Genomic DNA, 22,663 nt, shown 5'->3' with positions numbered 1-22,663 from the left:
CTAATTTTTGCTTGTTTTCTCTTCCACTTCTTTTGTGGTGTATTTGTGTTCCTTTTTAGACACCTTTTGGTTTGTTTATTGGGGGCTTCTGACATCTGGGGCAAGAAAGGCTGGAGAAGATGGCGTCGGCTGTCAGCTTTATACCTCTGCGTTCTGATGTCGGGGTACTTGCTGGTACAGCCGACGCCGGACCCAGACTTTGGAATTCTGGCCGACCTCGGGCTGCCTGCCGGCAGGATCACCCCTACAGTTATGACTGCAACAGTGAAGACACTCTAACATCTACATTTATGGTAGGTGTACACAACTGTACTTTTCCTCCTACCTGGATGTCAGATCTGCCATGAAATCAAAGTGGGAAAAGCTATGGAAACCAGGTTGGATACAAGACATTTCATGGCAGAAGTCCCATGTTTTATCACACTGCAGCAGTGAACCTACTAAAACGTCTGCAGTTATGCAAGTTCCTACATGACTGTACTTTCATATCTGTCAGACTAGGCTGGTAGTTAAAGGCTTAAAGCTTTTTGTCCCACTGCTTTCCTTGTAAATGGGCCATTAAGACTTTTGTGAGCAAGAATTTTGTCTTTCGGCTTTTCCCGGTTAGGGGTCGCCACAGCAGAACTCTGGTCCGCTAATGATTGGTAGTGGATTTTTGCGTACCGGTTTACCAGCCCTGACGCACAACCTTCAACGAAGGCACACCCCATTCACGTATGCTTCCATACAGAAGACACTTTAGCTGAGAATTGAACGGGACGACGTCTTGCTGTGAGGCGACAACGCTACCACAGCACCGATTTGACATAATTGAAAAAAAGGTTGCTAAATGTGTCTGCCTTATGTAATGGCTATATCCATGAGTCTATAGATTAGACTCTCAGGAGGTAAAATACAAGTATCTTCAGGGTTTTGTTTTTGCACAAGGATAACATTTCATATTGTGTAGTTAGGAAGGCAGTGGACTGTGGGTGGTTACTGGACAGTAAACACCATGTCAGCACGCTTTTATTGCGAAACTGGTAGAAAACCACTCCAGTGCTTTCACTGATTTAATTATTGGTATGTTGTTTGTAGGCTTTGTTGTGAAGGTGTACCCTTGCTCTTCCGGTAACCAGGGGATAGTAAAGGAAGGAAGGTCGAGTGCAGAAGGTAATCTTAGAGTACAATTTTCCATGCTGTCATGTACCTTGCTGCTGTCTGACCACAAGACTTGTAATGTTTGTACAGTAGTGACTGGTCAAGTAGTTTGTAGTAAGGATTCACAGGTTACGTAGGATTAATTCCAGTGTTATGTCTTTACACGGTCAAGGACTTTTGTGGCATCCGTGAACCTGTGCTATTGGGCAGTAAAACTTGGCAAGTTTGCAGCACATTGAGCTAGATTTGTTTTGCACCTTGTTTGCAGTCTGTGTATTCCTGTTAAAATTGGTTTAAGTATTAGTTTAGATGTTAAAGATGATATTGGAAATGAGAACAGGAGATGCATGCTTCGCTTCTGACAGTGCTGCTGTTTGTGTGCAGTCAGCAAATTTTATCCATAAATGGTCTCTCTCACGCGAACATGCACACCACAAGAGGGTACCTTTTGGTGCTAATTTGTGACCGTTTTGTTTTTCAAAAATTTTCTTTTGATTACATAATATAAATATTAATATAAAGTGCTTTGGTTCTTAGGTCGAATCTTTCATACTCGACCAGGAGGATCTGGATAATCCAGTACTTAAAACTGCTTCTGAGTTGTTTCTGTCAAGTACCGCTGAAGGAGCAGATCTAAGAGCTGTGGACCCAGAAACACAAGCAAGATTAGAAGCTTTACTTGAAGCTGCAGGTATGCCTTTAAATTTGTGTTGCTGTTCATTTGGCAGCTTGATTTGCATGCATCTTACTGTGACTGCATAAGTAATCGATTTATTGGTATGCGAGTTTGCCTTTTCAAAATGGGAGGGGTGTGCATTTTCTGTCTTGGTTGTCTTCATGGAGCAGTATTGAAAAGTAAAAACATGCAGTTTGGTAACTCGTCTTTTTACTGTATAGTTACTTGTATTTGGTACTGAGCATATTGAAAATGTTAGCAAACCAATCACATTTGCTGTATTAAAATGTGCTGGTTATGTAGTACTATTTGTTCTCCTGAGCAAATGTTATTCCTGAAGGTGTAGCTAAGAATCAACAGTTTTAACTCTGATCTTCCACAACATAATTGTCTTGTCCTTAGACTTTTGGAAGCAAATGGACTGAGCAAAAAACTAATTTACTGCTCCTTGGGGCATTCCTTTGTTCTGCTTTAATAGCACTGTTTTCACGGGTTTGTAGCTGTGTGTTTGTAGTGTCACCTGTTGGCGGAGGATAAGTAAATAGCTTGCAGTGCTTGTCCATTTACTGTTTGTTGCACAAACCTTTGTGGTTGAATAAAAGGATCTGTTAAGAGGTCACTGCTGTGTAACAGGATTAATGCTGTCTAGTGTTATGACCATTTAACAAGGACCGTTTTCCCAGACTAAGCACTCCAGTTTAATGTCCTTTGGTGCAAAGCCTCCATTTGATATGGGTATGCATATAAAACCAATTTTCACTTTTATGTTTATAAAGTGTTTTCTTGGCCTTCTGTATTTTCCTGTTTGTTTTCCAGACCTTGATTGGATCTAGGCACTAGCAAAATGATTTAAGGTGGAATGCTTGCCCAGTCTGTGAAGGTCTTTTAACTGTTTATGACTTGTTTGTTGTACATGGCTGGCTTGGCAGGTAAAACTTTCTTAGGCTACATTTGGATCTTGTCCTCCACTGTGCACTTCCTTTTTACTGATAAATACGTTTTGTTTGGGTCCTGATTACCTCCGGCTGCATTTATTTAAGAAAAATTACCTTTGTCTACTTGAGTGTGGGCATAGGTCTGAGACCTTTCTTTTTTATCCATTTACAGAAAAATAGTTTATTGCTTTACACACTGTGCTGGGGGGGGGGGGGGGTTGGGTTCTGCCCTTTGTGGTTGGGTATTATGCAGTCCAGAGGGTTCCTGTTTAGGCCTCCCTCTGGATTTTTAGTTGGCATCCCTGTTTTACTTTTTCCCTTTTATCCTGGGCCCTTGCGCCTTCCTTGGCCACTCTTTGAACACACTTGTTCCCTGGTGAGAATGTGACGACCAACTTGTTCGCTGGAAAAGAAGTAATTTCAAAAAGGAAGGGGGGGGGGGGATCCCTGTACTGGGAGATCTCTGGACTCCAGTGTAAATTTATTGACTGAGCACATGCAGCATGCTTTCCTTCATCTTGGGCAAAGAGGTTAAGACTTGTTCCTCTGTTCTCCACCAGCCCTCAACAGGTGCCTGGTTTAGTAATTTAACTCTGGTCACCCAGGTCTGTCGGTCTCTGTCGGTCTCTGTCGGTCTCTGTCGGTCTCTGTCGGTCTCTGTCGGTCTCTGTCGGTCTCTGTCGGTCTCTGTCGGTCTCTGTCGGTCTCTGTCGGTCTCTGTCGGTCTCTGTCGGTCTCTGTCGGTCTCTGTCGGTCTCTGTCGGTCTGTCAAAATTCAGAGAAGCACTTCAAACAACAAAACAGGTTTGAAACCCAGGAGACTTCTCTCTGGTCCATCCAACTGACATACTCCTGTGTTAACACAGTTGAATAAGCAACTCACCGGTCTTAACTTCACCTCTTAACTCCCTCATTGTCTCATTCATCAGACATTTCTAACAAAATAGGACAAATTGCCGTACTGTTTAGAAACAATTGCCAAATGTATTCCCTCAGTAACTCTAAAGGTAGTCTGTCCTTGACCTAATTGCCCCTAGACCCTAAAAAGGGAGTAACACAGCATGAAGGAACAAACTTAGTCTTCTGGTCCACCATCCTTTCATTAGATGATCCAAATACCAGAAGTACAAGTTAGCCTTCTATAAAAAGTTTTTCCCAGCGTCACTAGTTTTTTACAAAAACAAAAATGGCATTTCTTGGAATTCCAAATATTTAAGTACTTGTGTCATTGTACAACTGGAAAAAGCATCTGTCCATAGAAAATGAGCTATGCATTTAACTTACAAACCTACCCCAAAAAGGCAGAATATAGACCAGCTTCTTTCAAAAACACTCCTGCAACAAAAAAATTCTGGAATCTCATTACCCGCCTCCAGAGGACCGTTCCAACAAAAGGTTGCATTTGAATCCATCACATCAGTTCCCTCCCTCTAAGAAATCTCCACCTTCCCTGACAGCCCCTCATACCCCCACCCCAAAAGTAAAGATGACGTTACTTAAGTGACTGAACAAATTCCCTCAGATTCTTCTCCAGGAGCAGTCATTCTATTACCCTGGTTCATGATTCTCTGCAGGGAACAGTTTTTCCACTTCGCATTGCGTCGTAAAGAAGCAACGTTTAATGGGAGGGGGGAGCATTTGAATATCAAAGGACGTCATTTATTCATTCATTCTTATATCCTATCCTAGGGAAAACTGGAAAGTTTTTTTTTAAAGTAGTTACGGTAAAATCATTCTTTCTCAACCTTATGGATTGTGGTCTGGACAGATCATAACAGTTCTGTCAACACGAAATAGCCGTTTGTATAGGATGTTTCATGGAGGCTGTCTTCATGGACGCTACTGAAGCATTTGACTTGGATCACTCAGTGCTCTGTACTAGTTTATTGACTGGGGTGCAGTGCACATCTATGTGGCCCACTTGCTCTGTACTCGTTTGACTGACGGGGGTGCAGTGCACATCTATGTGCTGCACTTGCAGGTTCAGCCCAGGGTTTACATTTTGATAGGTTAAAAAAAAGGTGATGTAACAAGCAGGCTACACTGTAATTTACGTCAAAATAATATATACATTTCAAAGATGTACTGTACAACACCTTAAATTATTTAAGACCTTGGCAAGCATACTTTAAAGGAAAACCAGCCATATTAAAATGTTCAGTTGGGTACATTGTACATCACATGTATGGTATAGCTGTCTGTCTAACCATACAGAAGTAGCTCAAATTCCTGCTTTCTCTAAAGCCCCATTTTTCTAAATAGTTTGTTTTATCACTTTCCTCTTCAGGAAAGTTATTTTAGCGCTAGGAGATGTGTTTTTAATGCATTGTGGCAGCACTGCATTACACTTTTTAAACAGGAGCATTTTCTCTTGTCAGTTTAAAAGTTGTATAAAGTAAGACCACCATTTTTGGGAGGAGAAGTTGCTAATGGCAAAGAGTATTTAAAATGCGTTTTACTGTGTGTTCCTGCGAAAAAGTGATTTTAAAGACTTGGTTTTTACCTGCATTTGTTGCTAGTCTTCCTATGGAAAGGGGCACTATTTTCAGCTTTACCATGAAATAAATTGTTCTACAGTCTGTCCTTCCAGTTACAAAAAGTTAGCAAACAGCCTTTGCCACTAAAGCAGAAAAAACAGTTTGAATAAAATGCAGGTAAACAGACATTTAAGAAGAAATGGCAAGGGGGTTCCTAAAAGGAGCCTCGAACCTCCTAAAACCAAACACAGTCCAAAATGTGTGACTATTTAGACAACTTGCTTATCTTTGCAGAATCTTTCAAGTGTCGAATCGCTTTTGGAATTCCAGGTTGTGTAAGATCCTTCATCCAAGACAAGAAGTCTTTCTTGACTCAACACAGGATTGTTTCTGTGATGTCAACTAAACACCTTATCTGACTTTGGTCACTGCGAGGGACTACCTCAGGATTTTGGGTTGTGGCATCTGTGATTCTCAGGATACCCCTGGCAAGATTCCACATGAGAAAGTTAGTGTTGTTTGAAATCTTTGGTCCCAGCATCAATACCCCTTCTCAAATCCCAGTGCTTGGGGTTTGTCAGAAGAGAAGTCTTTTGGCGGAAAAAAACAGCTACCTGAAATCCAGGTGATCTCTTCTCCTTCCTTGCTCCAAGCCTTTCACCACAGATGCTTCAGACTTTGAGTACATTTAGGGGGAAAAAGTGCGTTTGGGAAGGTGTTTTGGTACTTGCGTATTATCGCAGCCAGATTTGGGCCCTGCCACACTCTGCAGTGGTTTCGTGAAACTAGCAATGTTAGTGTGGACAAGACTAGTGTCAAATGTCATCTATTCTGTCAGCTGGTTTAGGACTTGCCAAGAGGAATAACGGTCAAATTTCCATCCCGGGGAACATGCTCTCCCAAGCAAAGAATGAGCACTGCAGTACGGAGGGCTGCTCTCTGTCATGTGAAGGATGTGTGTATGGCAATGTTTATACATCTTCACGCTACCCTGCAATACTTTCACAAAACCAAGTATGCAGCAAACAAAACCTGATAAATCAACTTAAGAAATCTTCATGTTTTGCGTGCATGTAAGGTTCTGGGGACAGAGACGTCTTAAAAAAGAAAAGACCGTTACATGTGGAGTGTAGGAGACCTTAACTAATTATGAAGGCATTCATCCCTTCTGCTCTGAAGTAATAATAAATCTTGTAACCCACACAATATAGGGACACAACTTAAAACTTGCTGTTACACCCCTTTTAGAAATTGGAGCCCAGAGTGCATTTGGGAAGGTGTTTCTCTCTAAGATGTCAAGGACAGGCAAAAGCATGTAAATATTTAGGAGATGCTTGTCCTGCTCAGGGCACTTAAGTTTCTGAACCATCTTTTGTCAGGACATTTTCAACTAGTTAAAGTACCACAGTCATGTGGTGTACTAGTAAGCAAGGGGTAACCAGGTCAGAACACCTTTTTTTAGACTAGCATTGTTTGCTTGGGATATAGCTTCATAGCAGTGTTATGCTACAGGCATCCTACTTTCAGTGCAAAATTGTCTGCCAACAAGCTGAGCAGGACCAGGGCAAATTTTCACAAATGGAAATTTGATTGAGGGGTTTTCTAAGATTTCGTCATATGTGGGAAGATGTTAATCATGTTTCACTGTTACAGTCATCACTGTAGGGTTCTCCCTGCCGGCAGGCAGTCCTTGGTCAGCTAGAATCCCAAAGTCTGGGTCCGGCGTCTGCTGTTCAGTCATGCTCCTTTACGTCAGTGCGCTAGGAGTACAAAGCTGCCAGGCGATGCCATGTTCTCCAGTCTTTCTTGCCGTGCGGTGAAAGCAGTTCGCAAGTGCTGGTCGGCTGACTCCTGATATTTTCTCGTGCTTCAGTCCGAAGACTTGCATCTTCTCAAAGCCAAGTACCCCGTTGGGGAAACTTTTTTCTTGCTCCAGTCCGATGTCAGAAAAAGTTAATTGCATTTCTTGTGGGAAGCAAATACCTCATAAGGATTTCCATTCTTACTGTATTCCTTGTTTAGGCCCTGACCATGACGTAGCTTGTGCTAGATTTAACCAACATACGATTAAGCGAAGATACGATTTTGTTTTTCACTACTTTGGTAGGCGATTTTAATACTACCGGAGTTCACAAACGACGCAAGGATAAGGACAGGCCTCCGAGGTCCAAATCGGACTACATTTTACAAACAGAGCCAGCTACAGGTTTGTCAGTCAGTGAGGCGCTTTCACAGCCCCTGTCGTCGGCCATTTCAGAACAGATTGCCAAAATGGACTCCCACGAGGAGCCAACTAGGCCTTTGAGCACTCCAGTTGCAGGACCTTTGGACAATGCTCCCTCGGATGGGTCCAGAGCTGCTGTGCAGGTACTGGGTTCCGAGGGGGTTTTCAGGCCTACACAGCTTCTGATAAAGGCAAAGCCAAAGAAAGGCAAAGACTCCTAAATCTAAGACACCAGCCCAGGTCTGTTCTGATCCGGGACCCAAATCTCAAACAGCTACTTAAAATGGTGGAGGGCTTACTAACCATGATTAGGGGTTCACATCCCCTTCCAGACAAAAGGCCAAGGCAAGAGTTGGATTATGAATCTTCTGATCAGGCATCTGTTTCTTCAGTGTCTTCCTCTGAACAGGAATATACTTTCCCTCCTTTTGAGGATTCTGATGCTGAGGAATCCATTCCTTCAGCCTCTCCCCCAGAGGATTTCTTTTTTTGGGAAACTTTACATGACACGAGGGAACATTTTTTAACTGGGAAAGACGGGAGTACTCTGAATCTAAGAGAAGGCTTGGGGATTTCCTTCTTCCCCAGCACAGACCCCTGGCTATTCCTCCTATTTTAGATATTGTGGATGATGCCTTTTCTGAGGCTAATTTAACTCCTGACTCCTTTCCTCCAGCCCCTGCTAAGCCCGACAGATATTACAGGGTCCCTGACTCCCACCAGTTCCTTTACAAAAATCCTACTGCTAATCCGGAAACCATTTCTCAGGGTCCTAAGGGGGGTTAAGGCCGCTTCTGCTAAACACCCTATTCCGACAGATAAGGATTCTAGAGCTTTGGAGAGATGGGGCAAAAAAATGTACACGTCTGCTACTTTATCTATTAGGGCTTTAAATTGTCAATTTCATATGCTAATTATCAGCAATTTCTGCTGTCTGTTATGAAACAAAAGCTGGGTACCATTTCTGCATGTGCAGATAATAAGGAATTACATGATTTGATGCATGCCACTGAACAAGTGGGGAAGCATGGTTTACACTGTGGTTTTGATGCCTTGGAGGCTTCTTGCAGGGCAGCTGCCTCTGGCACAGTCATTAGAAGGCATGCTTGGGTAAAGGAACAAAACTTACCTGATCAAGTGAAAGCAAAGTTACTAGATGCTCCTGTTCAGCATAATGTTTTGTTTGGATCTAAGGCTGAAGAGGTGATAAAGAAAATGGAGGATAAGGCAAAATCCATGCAAACGGTTAAGGATTTCTTACAAGTTCATCCCCCAAGATTTAGCAGAAATTGGCCTACTAAAAATTGGTCCTTTCCCAGCTCGGACAGGCCTCAGAGGGGTAGATATAGGCGCTACAGAGGGAGGGCCCAAGCACAGACCTCTTACAGACCTAGACAGTGGAGTGCTTCCACCCCCAGAGGTGGAGAGGACAGACCTCAATATTACAGAAAACAGGCTCAATGATTTCCCCTGCATGGCTCCAAGAACGTCTCTCCTAGAAGCCCCTCTAGGAGGAAAACTCTCTATCAACAAAATTGGACTTACATAACCCAAGACAAGTGGGTTCTGGATGTAGTTTCAAGAGGTTACAAATTCCACTTTCATACCTTGCCAAGACCATGACTTTCCAAAACACCAATGGTCAGAGGCATTTAACCAGGTGGGATCCCTCATGGCTATGAGGGCCATAGAACTGGTTCCACAATCTGGGACTGGGCAAGGCTTTTACTGCTGGCTCTCTCTAGTTCCCAGAAAGCAATATTCATGGAGACCCATCCTGGGTCTGTCACTTAAACACTTTCCTGGAAATACCAAAGTTCAAGATGCTTACTCTGCAGCAGCTCCTGCCAATGTTGAGCAAAAATGCATGGATGGTGACATTGGATTTAAAGGAGGCTTACTTACACATCCCTATCAGACCAGAGTGCAGAAAATACCTCTGGTTCAAGGCCGGCTCGAAACATTACCAGTTCTCTGCGCTGCCCTTTGGCTTGTCTACTGCGCCCAGGGTCTTCAAGTGCCTGGCACCAGTAGTAGCTTATTGCAGACTCAAGGGAATTCAAATTTACCCTTATCTGGACGACTGCCTTATTCAAGCAGACAGCAAGGATGTCTTACTCCAGCATCTGGAATTTGTTCAAAATCTTAAGTACCTGGGATTCACTGTGAACATAGTCAAATTTGACACCCACACAACAGATAACTTTTCTGGGTGCTCTTCTAAACACAACAACCCAGATTGGATTCCTGACATCCGAAAAACTACAGCTGGCTTCAACTTTCAAAATCTTGGCGTCAAGTAACTCCGCTGACTGCAAGGAAATTCCTGCAGGCTTTGTGTTACATGGTCTCCTGCATCCTTTTCATACCAAATGCTAGACTACATATGAGAAATACAATGGTACCTAAAAAGTGTATGGTCCCAGCATTGCCACAGTCTAGAGACAGATTTATGTCTTGCCTTGCCTACAAAAGGAATTCCATTGGTGGACCATGGCATGTCTTCACAACCAAGGGAAAGCCTTCAGTCTGCCTCCAGCCAGCCAAGTGTTAACCACGGACGCCTCGGATTACGCATGGGGAGCCCACTTGCAGGGAAAAGGTTTGCAAGGTTTTTGGACAGAGGATCAGAAGCACCTACATATCAATTTTAAGAGATGTTAGCTGTACAGAATGTCCTCTTGGCTTTCAGGGATCTTCTACAACCAGGACTACTACTGATACGGACAGACAACACCACAGTTGTGGTACATAAACAAGCAAGGGGGTTCACACTCCTACCCCGTTTGCAGACTAGCCATGACTCTGGAACACAGCTCTAGCTTGCAAAGTGGATCTACAAGCTCAGTTCCTGCCAGGGAAACAAAATATTCTGGCAGGCAGCCTGAGCAGGAACCTGTCAGACCCACACGAGTGGATGCTAGACACCCAAATATTCAAGATGATTAGAGAAACTTGGGGCTGCCCAGACATAGATCTGTTTGCATCCCCCCTCAACCACCAGTTACAGATTTTTTGTAAAAGGACATTTCACAAACTACCATGGAAAGTGGATGCACTATCATTCAGTTGGAGAAACTTCTCTGGGTATGCCTTTCCACCACTACCTCTTCCACGGGTGTTAAAGATCAAGCCGGGCAAGCCCAAGATGATTATCTTACTGGCCCCAAATTGGCCTGGTCAGTTCTGGTACTCAACACTGATGAATCTATCCCAGGAACCACCGTGGATTTTGCCTCTGATTCCAAATCTTTTGTCCCAACACCAGGGCCAGGTTCTGCACTCATGTCAAAACTCGCAGCCTGGCGAATTCAGGGTCTATGATTAATCCTTTGCTTCCCAAACAGGTTATGGATGTCATCTTAGAAGCCAGACGGCCTAGCACTAGAAAATCTTATGCAGGTAAATGGAAGAGATTTTGCACCTGGATGCTCTGGATTCGGATCCCCTCATTCCTGTATCCCACTGATTTGACCTTATCTGCCAGACACGCTACATATGGGTTTATCCTTCTCCATAAAAATACATGCCTCGGCTATCTCCGCACATTACAATACAGATCCTCCAATCTTTTCCCATCCACTTCTGAAACGATATCTGAGGTGCAAAGAATTTAAGACCCCCTAGGACACCACCCATACCTGCCTGGGACCTCAACTATGTTCTGGAAAAACTCACTCTGCTTCCTTTTGAGCCTGCTTCCACATCTGATATTAAGTATTTATCATGGAAGACAGCTATCCTGGTGGCTTTGACTTCAGCCAGGAGAGTCTCGGAGTTACAAGCACTCATGGCTGTGGAACTTTATATTATTTTTCACCAAGACAGGGTGTCTTTAAGGACTAATACTACTTTCATGCCTAAAGTGGTTTCCAAAGTGGCTTTAAATCAAACTATTCACCTGACAACTTTTTTCACTAACCCACAAAATAATGGGGAAAGGATCTTGCATTCCTTGGATGTACACAGACAACTTCATTTTTACCTGGACAGAACCAAGGATATCAGGAAAACAGAGCAACTGTTTGATTTCCTTCAAGAATGCAACTGCAGTCCTGACATATGGGTTGTCCTGCCTCAGGCAGCCCTTCGGTCGGCCGGGTTCCAAAGTCTGGGTCCGGCGTTGGCTGATGTCGCCTCTTCCCCGACGTCAGAGCGGCTGGGGTATAAAAGCATCAGCCGATGCCATCTTCTTAAGGCTTTCTTGCCGCACGGTGCCCGAAGCAGAAGCAGTTCGCAGGTGCCGGTCGGCCAGCTCCTGTGTTTTCAGATACCGAAGTCAAAGCTAAGTACCCTGTTGGGGAACCTTTTCTTGCCTCGGCCGATGTCAAACAAAACTGAAAAAGTTAATACCCGTTTGTCTTGTGGTAAACAAATACCTCATAAGGACTTCCATTCTTACTGCCTTCCCTGCCCTCAGCAGGACCACGACGTCTCGGCCTGTGCTTGCTTCAATAAGCGCACACTTAGGTGCCGGGCAGAATTTGCTGAAGACTTTTTTGGGAAATTACTCCTATATCATGCCGTCGGAACTTCCGACAGCACACGTTTCCAAAAAAATGGACCGGGACCGACCTTCGCGGCCCGCGACTTCCACCGACACCACGCCTAAGCCTACCACGAGTGCATCTGTCTCTTCGGAGGCGGTAATTCAACCGCTCCAGGCCGACGACACCGCTTTACCGCTCACTTTGGTCCCGGAGGCTTCCCCGGTGCCAGTTGTTTTTCCTCCTGAAACCGAAGCCCAAGATTTGCCTGACACCATACCGGTGGACAAAGTTACTCCAGCACGTGGGGCAGCTAGGCCTCCTGTGTCTGTCCATCAAGGCCTACACACGTGCTAAGGCTGCCAGCCAGGCTAAGTCTCACTCTCCTAAATCTTTTTCACAGACTCCTACTTCATGATAAACAGATCATGACTTTAGCTGCAGATCTAATTTCTTTAATCAGGGGCTCTCAGGCTCATCCAGACAGAGGTTCTCAGCCGCCTTCAGACAAAAAGCCTAGGGTTGAGCAGACAGATACCCTTTCTTCAGATGAAGCCTCTGGTGAGTCAGGCCTTTCAGCTTCCCAGGAAGAACCCTTCCTGGCCTACGAGGATTCTGATGCAGATGAATCCATTCCCTCTGCCTCTCCTTCTGAAGATATTTCTTTCGGGGAAGTTCTACACTCCATGAGAGCATTTTCAGTGGCAGGGCCAGGATTTCTCCGACTCCAGGAAAAGGCTTCGGACCTTCCTTAAGCTTCCCCAGCACAGGCCTTTAGCTATACCCCCAGTGTTAGATGTATTGGATGATGTGTACTCAGACTCCAGTACTTCTCCTGATTTTCTCCCTCCTGCTCCTGTCAAGCCTGACAGATGATATAGGGTTCCTGAAACTCATAAGCATCTCTTTAAGGCCCACTCTGTTGACCTAGAAACTATTTCTCAGGGGCCCAAAGGAGTGGCCACTTCCACGACCAAGAATCCTTTGCCCGCAGACTGGGAAGCTAGGTCCCTGGAGAGGTGGGGTAAGAAAGTTTATACCTCTACCACCCTTGCCACGAGGGCTCTTAACTGTCTTTTTCATACGTTTCAGTATCAGGATTTTCTGATGGATGATTTGCAGAAAAAGTTGGCCTCTCCTGAGCCTTTAGATAGAAAGGCTTTGCAGGATTTTGTTCATAATACTCAGCAGGTTAGCAATCATTTTCTTCAGTGTGGTTATGATGCACTGGAAGCTTCATGTAGGGCAGCTATGACAGGGGCAGTCATACGTAGACATGCTTGGTTGAAAGAACAGTCATTGCCAGACCATGTTAAAGTAAAGCTTTTAGATGCACCTCTGGAAAAAGACAAGCTATTTGGTGCTAATGCACAGGGTGTGTTGAAATCAATTGAGGAAAAGGCTAAATCAGTACAAACAGTCAAAGCTTTCCTCCAGGTTCAGCCACCAAGGTTCAGCAGGAATTGGCCTTCGAAGAATTGGTCCTTTCCAGACACTGACAAGTTTCAAAGGGGAAAAAGCAGGCGTGCTCGAGGTAGAGGGCAATACCGAGGCTCCTACAGGGGCCGCCAATGGCAACCAACTAATCAGAGAAGTGGCGTAGGGACTCCCACTGCTCCACAGGGACAATCACAATGACTTGTCTTTGACACCGCCGACCAAGGCTCAAAGAGAAGCTCCTTTAGGCAGAAAGTTATCCTTATTTTCAAAAAATTGGCACGTTTTTACAAAGGACGGATGGATTTTGAACATAATAGACAAAGGTTACAGGTTCCACTTCCATACCTTCCCAACAAGACAAGGCATGCCAAACCTGCCACACAATCAAAGGGCAGAGGCACTCATACAAGTTTCAAAGCTGCTACAAATCAAAGCAGTAGAAAAGGTTCCTCCTTAGGAACAAGGCCAGGGATTCTACTCAAGACTGTTCCTTTTTCCAAGAAAAGAAAAGCAATGGAGACTTATACTGGACTTGTCCGCTCTAAACACTTTTCTCATTGTGCCAAAATTCAAAATGCTGACGTTACAGCAACTTCTTCCCATGCTGGGCAAGGGGTCTTGGCTGGTTACTCTGGACCTCAAGGAGGCATACCTGCATGTCCCAATCAGACACAGCTGCAGAAGATACCTCAGATTTCTTGCAGGGTCAGAGCATTATCAATTCTCAGCATTGCCTTTTGGCTCATCTACTGCGCCCAGAGTATTCACGAAATGCCTGGCATCAGTAATTGCACATTGCAGACTTCAGGGGATACAAATATACCCTTATCTGGACGACTGCCTTATACAAGCGGACAGCCAGCAAGCCTTGATAAGAAACTTGGACTATGTCATTCACTTACTACAGGCTTTGGGATACACAGTCAACATTCAAAAATCAAGACTACTGCCATCCCAGCAAATAATTTTTCTAGGAGCCAAACTGGACACAAATTCACAAATGGCTTTCCTCACAGAAGAAAAACAAGAACAATTACCAGATTAATTCAAAAGCCTATCAAAGCACACCCAGATGACTGCAAGGAAAATCCTGCAGGCCCTGGGTTTCATGGCATCTTGCATTCTCCTGATCCCACTGGCAAGACTACACATGAGAACTACAATGGTACCTAAAAAGTTTATGGTCTCAACACAGCCACGACTTAGAAGCAGTTATTCCACTCATTCCAAGTCTACAAAAGGGATTTTTGTGGTGGGCACAAGCAAGCCAGCTAAACAAAGGCATGCCTTTCAACAAACCTCAAGCAAGCCAAACCATTACAACAGACGCCTCAGATCATGGATGGGGGGTGCACATGGAAGGCAGATGCATTCAAGGGCAATGGGCTCCCCGGGAATTGCATCTGCACATCAATCAAAAAGAGATGTTGGCAGCGATTCATGCAATCGAGGCCTTCGGAAAATTTCTTCAACAAGGTCATCTGCTAATAAGGACAGACAACACCACTGTTATGTGGTACATAAACAAGCAGGGAGGCACTCATTCTTACCCCCTTTGCAGACCAACAATGACTCTTTGGGAAAAGTCCCTGAAACTGAACATGCAGTTGCAATCCCAGTTTGTTCCAGGCAAGGACAATATTCTGGCGAACAGTCTAAGCAGAAACTTTATGGACCCCCACGAATGGATGCTGCATCCAGACATTTTTCACAAATAACTCATGCATGGGGAAGGCCGGACATAGACCTCTTTGCCTCACACCACAATCATCATCTGAAAAAGTTCTGCTCAAGGACACACCATCCTCAAGCCTGGAGAATAGATGCTCTCTCCTTCATTTGGAATTCTCTAACAATCTATGCATTCCCGCCTCTACCATTAATGACCAAGGTGTTACTGAAGATCAAACAGAACAACAGAAAGGCATTTTGATAGTTCCAGACTGGCCAAGACAGCACTGGTACCCATTACTAAGGAGCATAACTCGCACCAAACCTTGGCCCCTGCCTCTGTGGCCTCTGCTTATAACTCAGCACAATTACAGGACTGTTCATCCAAACCTGCAAACATTGCAACTGACAGTTTGGATGGTTACATGACTTCTCCCCATATTTCTCTCTCCAAAAAAGTTCAAGAGATCCTACTGGAAGCACGCAGGCCTTCTACCAGAAAAACTTATTTAGCCAAATGGAAGAGGTTCAACATCTGGAATGCCAACAAGGGTCAGGATGCATCAGTAATGAACATCCCACAGATTCTAGAATACTTGGCAGAAATGTTTCACAATGGCCTTTCATATTCTTCCATAAAAATGCACGCTTCAGCAATTTCAGCAAAATACAACTGTGATCCACCTGTGTTTTCACATCTTTTGCCAAGACAGTTTCTAAGGGGGATAAAGAATATCAAACCTCCAAGAAAACCACCAGTGCCTGCATGGGACCTCAATTTCGTCTTGTAAAAATTAACTCTTCCTCCTTTTGAGCCAGCAGCATCTTCAGAATTGCAATTTCTCTCCTGGAAAACCGTTTTCCTGTTGGCAATTACTTCAGCAAGAAGAGTCTCGGAGATGCAGGCCCTCATGGCAGTACCTCCTTTTCTCATTTTTTCATCAGGACAGAGTCTCTTTAAGAACCAATCTTTCATTCATGCCAAAAGTGATATCCAGGGTATCTCTAAACCAAGCAATTCACCTGCCTACTTTCTTTCCCAATCCTCAAAATAAAGGAGAAAAACTTCTGCACACTTTGGACATGCACAGACAATTGCGCTATTACTTGGATAGAACAAAGGCCAACAAAGTCTGACCAACTATTTGTAGCTTACGCTCCTGGAGTACAAGGGAAGGCAATTTCCAAACAAACAATTTCAAAATTGATTGGAAACCATCAGATTCTGCTACTCTATCCATGGAAAAGGTGTGCCAGCCAGTATCAGGCCACACTCCACCAGAGCTACAGCCACCTCCACAGCTTTTTTAAGAGGAGTGGCTACAAAGGACATTTAAGAAGCTGCTACATGGAGCTCCGTGCATACATTTTCCAAGCATTACAATCTGCCTTTATATTCCAGATCCCGAGCAGGCTTTGCTTCTGCAGTCCTGCAGGGCATTTTAGCTACACCATCATTATCTTAGATCCTACCACCCCCAGCTTGGCTATGGTATTCAACCCATATGTCAGGACTGCAGTTACATTCTTGAAGGACATAGTACAGTTTTGTACCTACCATAAATGTAGATGTCCGATAGATATGCAACTGCAGTCAGGTTTTCCCTCCCTCCTACCCCTCTGTAATTATCTTTTTGGGTCCACTCCCCCTTTTTCATATTAGCTGGGGATAGTATTTATGGTGTATCTGTTTATTACTGTTGTGCATGTGACATCTACATTTATGGTAGGTACAAAACTGTACTTTTTTTATGCAACAAATTCCCAAGGCAAAGCTATTTCAAAACAGACCATTTCTAAATGGATTGCTCATGGAATTAGATTTTGTTACTCTCATCATGGAAAGCAAATCCCAGGAAAAATTAGGACTCGCGCTACCAGAGCTGCTGCTACAACTGCCTTTCTCAGGAAAGTACCTACCAAAGACATTTTGGAAGCTGCAACTTGGAGTTCGGTGCATACTTTTTCTAAGGAGTATAATCTCCCTCTTTACTCTACTCTAAGTCTTGGGCAGGCTTTGCTTCTGCAGTCTTGCAGGGCCTTCTAGCCGCCCCTTGTACTCTATAACCACCACCCTTTATTTCAGCTTTGGGATTCAACCCTACAGTGATGACTGCAACAGTGAAACACGATTAACATAGTACAGTTGTGTACACTTACCATAAATGTAGATGTTCGAGTGTCTTCACTGTTGCAGTCTGGGTTACCCTCCCTCCTGTCCCCTCTTACACTTTCATTAGTGTTGATGTCCTTCAAGGATGCATCTGCAGTCCTAACATATGGGTTGTCCTGCCTCAGGCAGCCCTTCGGTCGGCCGGATTCCAAAGTCTGGGTCTGGCCTCGGCTGATGTCGCACTTCACCCGACGTCATAGCTGCTGTCAATTGGGTATAAAGGCATCGGCCGACGCCATTTTCCTCTGTCTTTCTTGCCGCGCGGTGCCCGAAGCAGAAGCTGTTCGCAAGTGCCGGTCGGTCAGAACCAGAGATTACTACTACCGAAGACTTCTAAAAAGCTAAGTACCCCGTTGGGGACTCTTTCTTGCCTCCCGTTGGGGACTCTTTCTTGCCTCAGCCGATGTCAGAAAAAGTAAATAACTGTAACTTGTGGGAAACAAATACCTCATAAGGATTTCCACTCTTACTGCCTTCCTTGCTTAGGCCCAGACCACGACGTAGCAGCTTGTCTAGCCTGTGCTTCCTTCAACCGACGGACACTTAGACGTCGGTGGGAGTTTGCAGAGGAGTTTTTCGGCCCCGCTTTTGCTTACAACATGCCGTCTGAGACTCCGACTTCACAATTAGCTAAAAAGCGTAAGGAAAAGGACAGACACTCGCGGTCCGCAGTTTCGGCCGAAACCACGGTTAAGCCAACCGCGAGTGTCTCTGTTTCGGCTGAAACAGAGTCCTCTGTTCTTCCTTCGGCCGAAAGCATGCCTCCTACAACCGAGGCCTCACCCAGCATGGCTGAATCTGCTACTGAAATTCCACCTGCTGTTGCAGGTTCTCAGGATTTATCAGATACTATTCCTTTAGACATATCTACTCCTGCACGTGGAGCTGCTAAGCCCCCTGCATCTATGTCTATCAAGGCTTTTTCTAGGGCTAAAGCAGCTAAATCTTCTAAGGCCTTGCCTAAAACCCCCTCACACAGGCCTACCTCTAGTTCCCAAATGCTCAGCCTGGCAGAGGATCTCATTTCTTTGATCAGGGGATCCCAACCTCACCCTGACGGGGCCTCTCATCCCCCTCCAGAGAAGAGGCCTAGAGCAGAGCCCCCTGAGCCAGTTTCAACAGATTATTCCTCGGATGATTCAGAAAACTCAAATCCTCCAGAAGGCCCTTATTCTCCATATGAGGACTCTGACGCAGAAGACTCCATTCCTTCTGCCTCTCCTCCTGAGGAATTTTCTTTTGGGGAAACCTTGCATGCTATGAGAGCAGTTTCAATGGCAGGGCCAGGATTTTTCAGATTCAAGGAAAAGGCTAAGGACCTTTTTACATTTACCACAGCATAGGCCTTTAGCCATTCCTCCAGTACTAACAGTTGATGATGCATATAATGATGCTTGTACTGCCCCGGACTCTCTTCCCCCGGCCCCTGCCAAGCCCGACAGATATTACAGGGTCCCGGACACACACTTTCACTTGTATAAGGCTCCTATTGCAGATCCTGAAACCATTTCACAGGGCCCCAAAGCTGTAGCAGCTGCCTCTGCCAGAAACCCCCTCCCCTCTGAAAGAGAATCTAGAGCTTGAGAGAGATGGGGTAAAAAAAGTTTATATTTCTGTTACTCTTTCGGCTAGGGCCTTAAACTGTCAATTCCACATGATTCAGTATCAGGAATTTTTGTTAGACCAGCTAAATAAAAAACTGTCCTCTCCTGAACCTATAGACCGTAAGTCCCTTCAGGATTTGGTACATAACACTCAGCAGGTCAGTAATCATTCCTTAAAATGCGGCTGTGATGCACTGGAGGCTTCTTTTAGATCAGCGATGACTGGAACAGTGATTTGAAGGCATGCATGGTTAAAAGAACAATCCTTACCAGACCATGTAAAGTCAAAGCTCCTAGATGCTCCCATGGAGAAACAAAGTTTGTTTGGTTCCCCTGCACAGCAAGTGCTAAAGAAGGTGGAAGAAAAAGCAAAATCTGTCCAAACAGTCAAGGATTTCTTACAGGTCCAGCCTCCAAGGTTTAGTAGAAATTGGCCTTCGAAGAATTGGTCCTTTCCAGACACCTCCAGAGCACAGAGAGGCAGAAATAGGCGCCCAAGGGCCAGAGGTCAATCCAGAGGTGCCTACAGGGTACGTCAGTGGCAGCCTAACAACCAGAGAAGTACTGCCACAGATCCAGCTACGGCCACTTCCACAGGACAGACACAATGACTTGGCTCTGATACCGCCTACCAGGGAACAACTGGAAGCACCCTTAGGCGGAAAGCTAGCCTTATTTTCCGTAAACTGGCATTACATTACAGGAGACAAATGGATTTTACAGACAATAGACAAAGGCTACAGGTTTCACTTCCACACTCTACCAAAAAAGAGAGGAATGCCAAACCTACCACCAAACCAAAAAACAAACGCTCTACGACAAATCAACCTACTAAGGATGAGAGCTATAGAAAAGGTACCTCCCATGGAACAAGGGAAAAGAAAACCAATGGAGGCCTATTCGCGACCTGTCCGCTCTGAACACATTGTCCCAAAATTCAAAATGCTGACCCTACAGCAACTTCTTCCCATGCTGGGCAAGGAGTCTTGGCTGGTGACTCTAGATCTCAAGTAGGCATACCTGCACGTCCCTATACGACCAGATTGCAGAAGATACCTCAGATTTCTTGCAGGATCAGAGCATTATCAATTCTCAGCATTGCCCTTTGGCTTATCTACTGCGCCCAGAGTATTCACAAAATGCCTGGCATCAGTAATTGCTCATTGCAGGCTTCAGGGAATTCAGATTTATCCATACCTGGACGACTGCCTAATACAAGCGGACAACAAGACCAAATTAACAAAAGACTTTGAAAAGGTTATACAACTACTGCAAGCCCTGGGATACACGGTCAACATGAAAAAGTCAAGGCTGGTACCATCCCAAAGGGTAACATTCTTGGGTGCAGAACTGGATACATCAAATCAGATGGCATTCCTCAGCAGAAAAGCAAAAGCAACTACCACTCTATTTCATGGCATTAACAACACAGAACTACCTTACAGCAAGGAAAGTCCTGCAAGCCCTGGGTTACATGGCATCCTGCATAATATTGATACCACATGCCAGGCTGCATATGAGGAAGTTGCAATGGTACCTAAGGAATGTATGGTCTCAACACAAGCACAGTCTGGAAGCCCAGATTCCAATAATTCCATGCCTGAAACAAGAATTCCTGTGGTGGGCTCAGGCCTGTCAGATGAACAGAGGACTGCCTTTCCACAAACCTCACCCAAGCCAGACTATCACCACGGACGCCTCAGACCTAGGCTGGGGGGCACACATGGTGGACAAGTGTATACAAGGCCTATGGACGAAAGACCAGCTGAACCTTCACATAAATCTAAAAGAGATGCTGGCAGTGAAACAGGCACTACAGACATTCAGACCTCTTCTTCAACAGGGTCATTTGCTGGTAAGGACGGACAACACCACAGTCATGTGGTATATCAACAAACAGGGAGGCACACACTCCTATCCTCTATGCAGGATGGCAGTGGACCTGTGGAATGTGGCCCTGAACCTCAACATTCAGCTCCAGGCCAAATTTGTGCCAGGAAAAGAAAATATACTAGCAGACACCTTAAGCAGAACTACCACGGATGCCCACGAATGGATGCTGCATCCAGACATCTTCAAAACTATTACAAAGAAATGGGGACTACCAGAAATAGACCTGTTCGCATCCCCGCACAACCACCAATTGAGGAAATTCTGCACAAGGGCATACCACCCTCTTGCTTGGAAGGTGGACTCCCTATCCTTCAGTTGGGAAAACCTGACAGCGTATGCTTTCCCACCTCTTCCTTTGATGCACAAAGTGCTACTGAAGATCAAAGAAGATCACCCAAGGATCATCCTGATAGCTCTAGACTGGCCGAGGCAGCATTGGTACCTGCTACTGAGGAGTATGTCTCGGACACGCATGGCCTCTACCTCTAGTTCCTTTACTGCTAACACAGAACAACTACAAGATCCTACATCCAAACTTGAAAACACTACAGCTAGCTGCCGGGAACATTACATAAAACAAAATAACCCAGACTTATCTCAGAGGGTTAAGGACATTATCCTGGAGGCTCGCAGACCCTCCACAAGGAAGACTTATTCATCCAAATGGAAAAGATACATTTTCTCCTTTTGCTGCACTCCAAATGAGGTATCATTAGCAAACATAGCTAACATCCTGGAATACTTAGCAGAACTTTTCCACAATGGCCTGTCTTACTCCTCCATTAAGATTCATGCATCAGCAATTTCAGCAGAATACAACATGGATCCTCCAGTCTTCTCATCCTCTACTCAGGCAGTTTCTGAGAGGAATTAAAAATGTAAAGTCTCCAAGGAAGCCACCTTTGCCTACATGGGACCTTAACTTTGTGTTGGAAAAGTCAACACTTCCCCCTTTCGAGCCAGCAGCAACAGCAGAATTACAGTTCTTATCTTGGAAAACTGCTTTCCTGCTTGCAATCACTTCAGCAAGAAGGGTTTCTGAATTACAGGCATTAATGGCAGTACAACCCTTCCTTATCTTCCATCAGGATAGTGTCCTTGAGAACCAACCCTACTTTTATGCCAAAAGTGGTCTCCAGGGTATCCTTGAACCAAGCAATCCACCTACCAGCATTCTTCCCCAACCCACAGAACAGGGGGGAAAGATTACTACATACCATGGATGTGCACAGGCAATTGCGCTACTACCTGGACAGAACCAAGACCAACAGAAAAACTGACCAGCTTCTGGTAGCATATGCAACAGGAATGGAGGGAAAAGCAATTTCAAAACAGACATTCTCAAAATGGATAGGAAATTGCATCAGATTTTGTTACTCTTTTCATGGAAAGGCAGCTCCAGAAAACATCAGACCTCACTCCACAAGGGCTACAGCCACTACTACAGCTTTCCTACGAGGAGTGGCTACCAAAGACATTTTAGAAGCTGCTACTTGGAGCTCCGTGCATACATTTGCCAAGCATTATAATCTACCTTTATACTCCAGATCCCGAGCAGGTTTTGCAACTGCTGTTTTGCAAGGGATCTTAACTACACCATAATCATCTTAGTGCCTCCTCCCCCAGTTTGGCTATGGTATTATACCCATATGTTAGGACTGCAGATGCATCCTTGAAGGACATAGTACAGTTTTGTACCTACCATAAATGTAGATGTCCGAGAGGTATGCATCTGCAGTCAGGATTACCCACCCTCCTTCCCCTCTGTGGTACTCCTAGGGTATTTGCCCATCTTGTAGCTAGCTGGGGGAATCTATTATGGTGTATTTGTTTGTATATATGTATATACATGCTTATATTGTTTGCTCTCTACTATTTCAAATCTCTTGCATTTATCCAAATTTAGCCTTCCTAGAAGGCACCTGGCATCTGGGGCAAGAAAC

General features: G+C 44.8%; 1 protein-coding gene across 1 annotated transcript in view; it reads left to right on the top strand.

Annotated features, from left to right (window-relative positions):
- The window catches only part of LOC122799695 (ankyrin repeat and KH domain-containing protein 1-like), a gene marked incomplete in the record, with an annotated part of 3,928,199 nt that overhangs the window by 384,481 nt on the left and 3,521,055 nt on the right, over window positions 1-22,663 (top strand). The window contains 1 exon segment of the mRNA XM_044068930.1: window positions 1,678-1,831. Within this exon segment, the coding sequence (XP_043924865.1) occupies window positions 1,678-1,831 (154 nt within the window).

The sequence above is a fragment of the Protopterus annectens genome, chromosome 4.part0 (genome assembly GCF_019279795.1).
Source record: "Protopterus annectens isolate FY-2018-M chromosome 4.part0, PAN1.0, whole genome shotgun sequence".
Taxonomy (NCBI): domain Eukaryota; kingdom Metazoa; phylum Chordata; order Ceratodontiformes; family Protopteridae; genus Protopterus; species Protopterus annectens.
The sequence above is the reverse complement of the archived record's forward strand: the minus strand, read 5'-3'. Positions and strand labels throughout refer to the sequence as shown.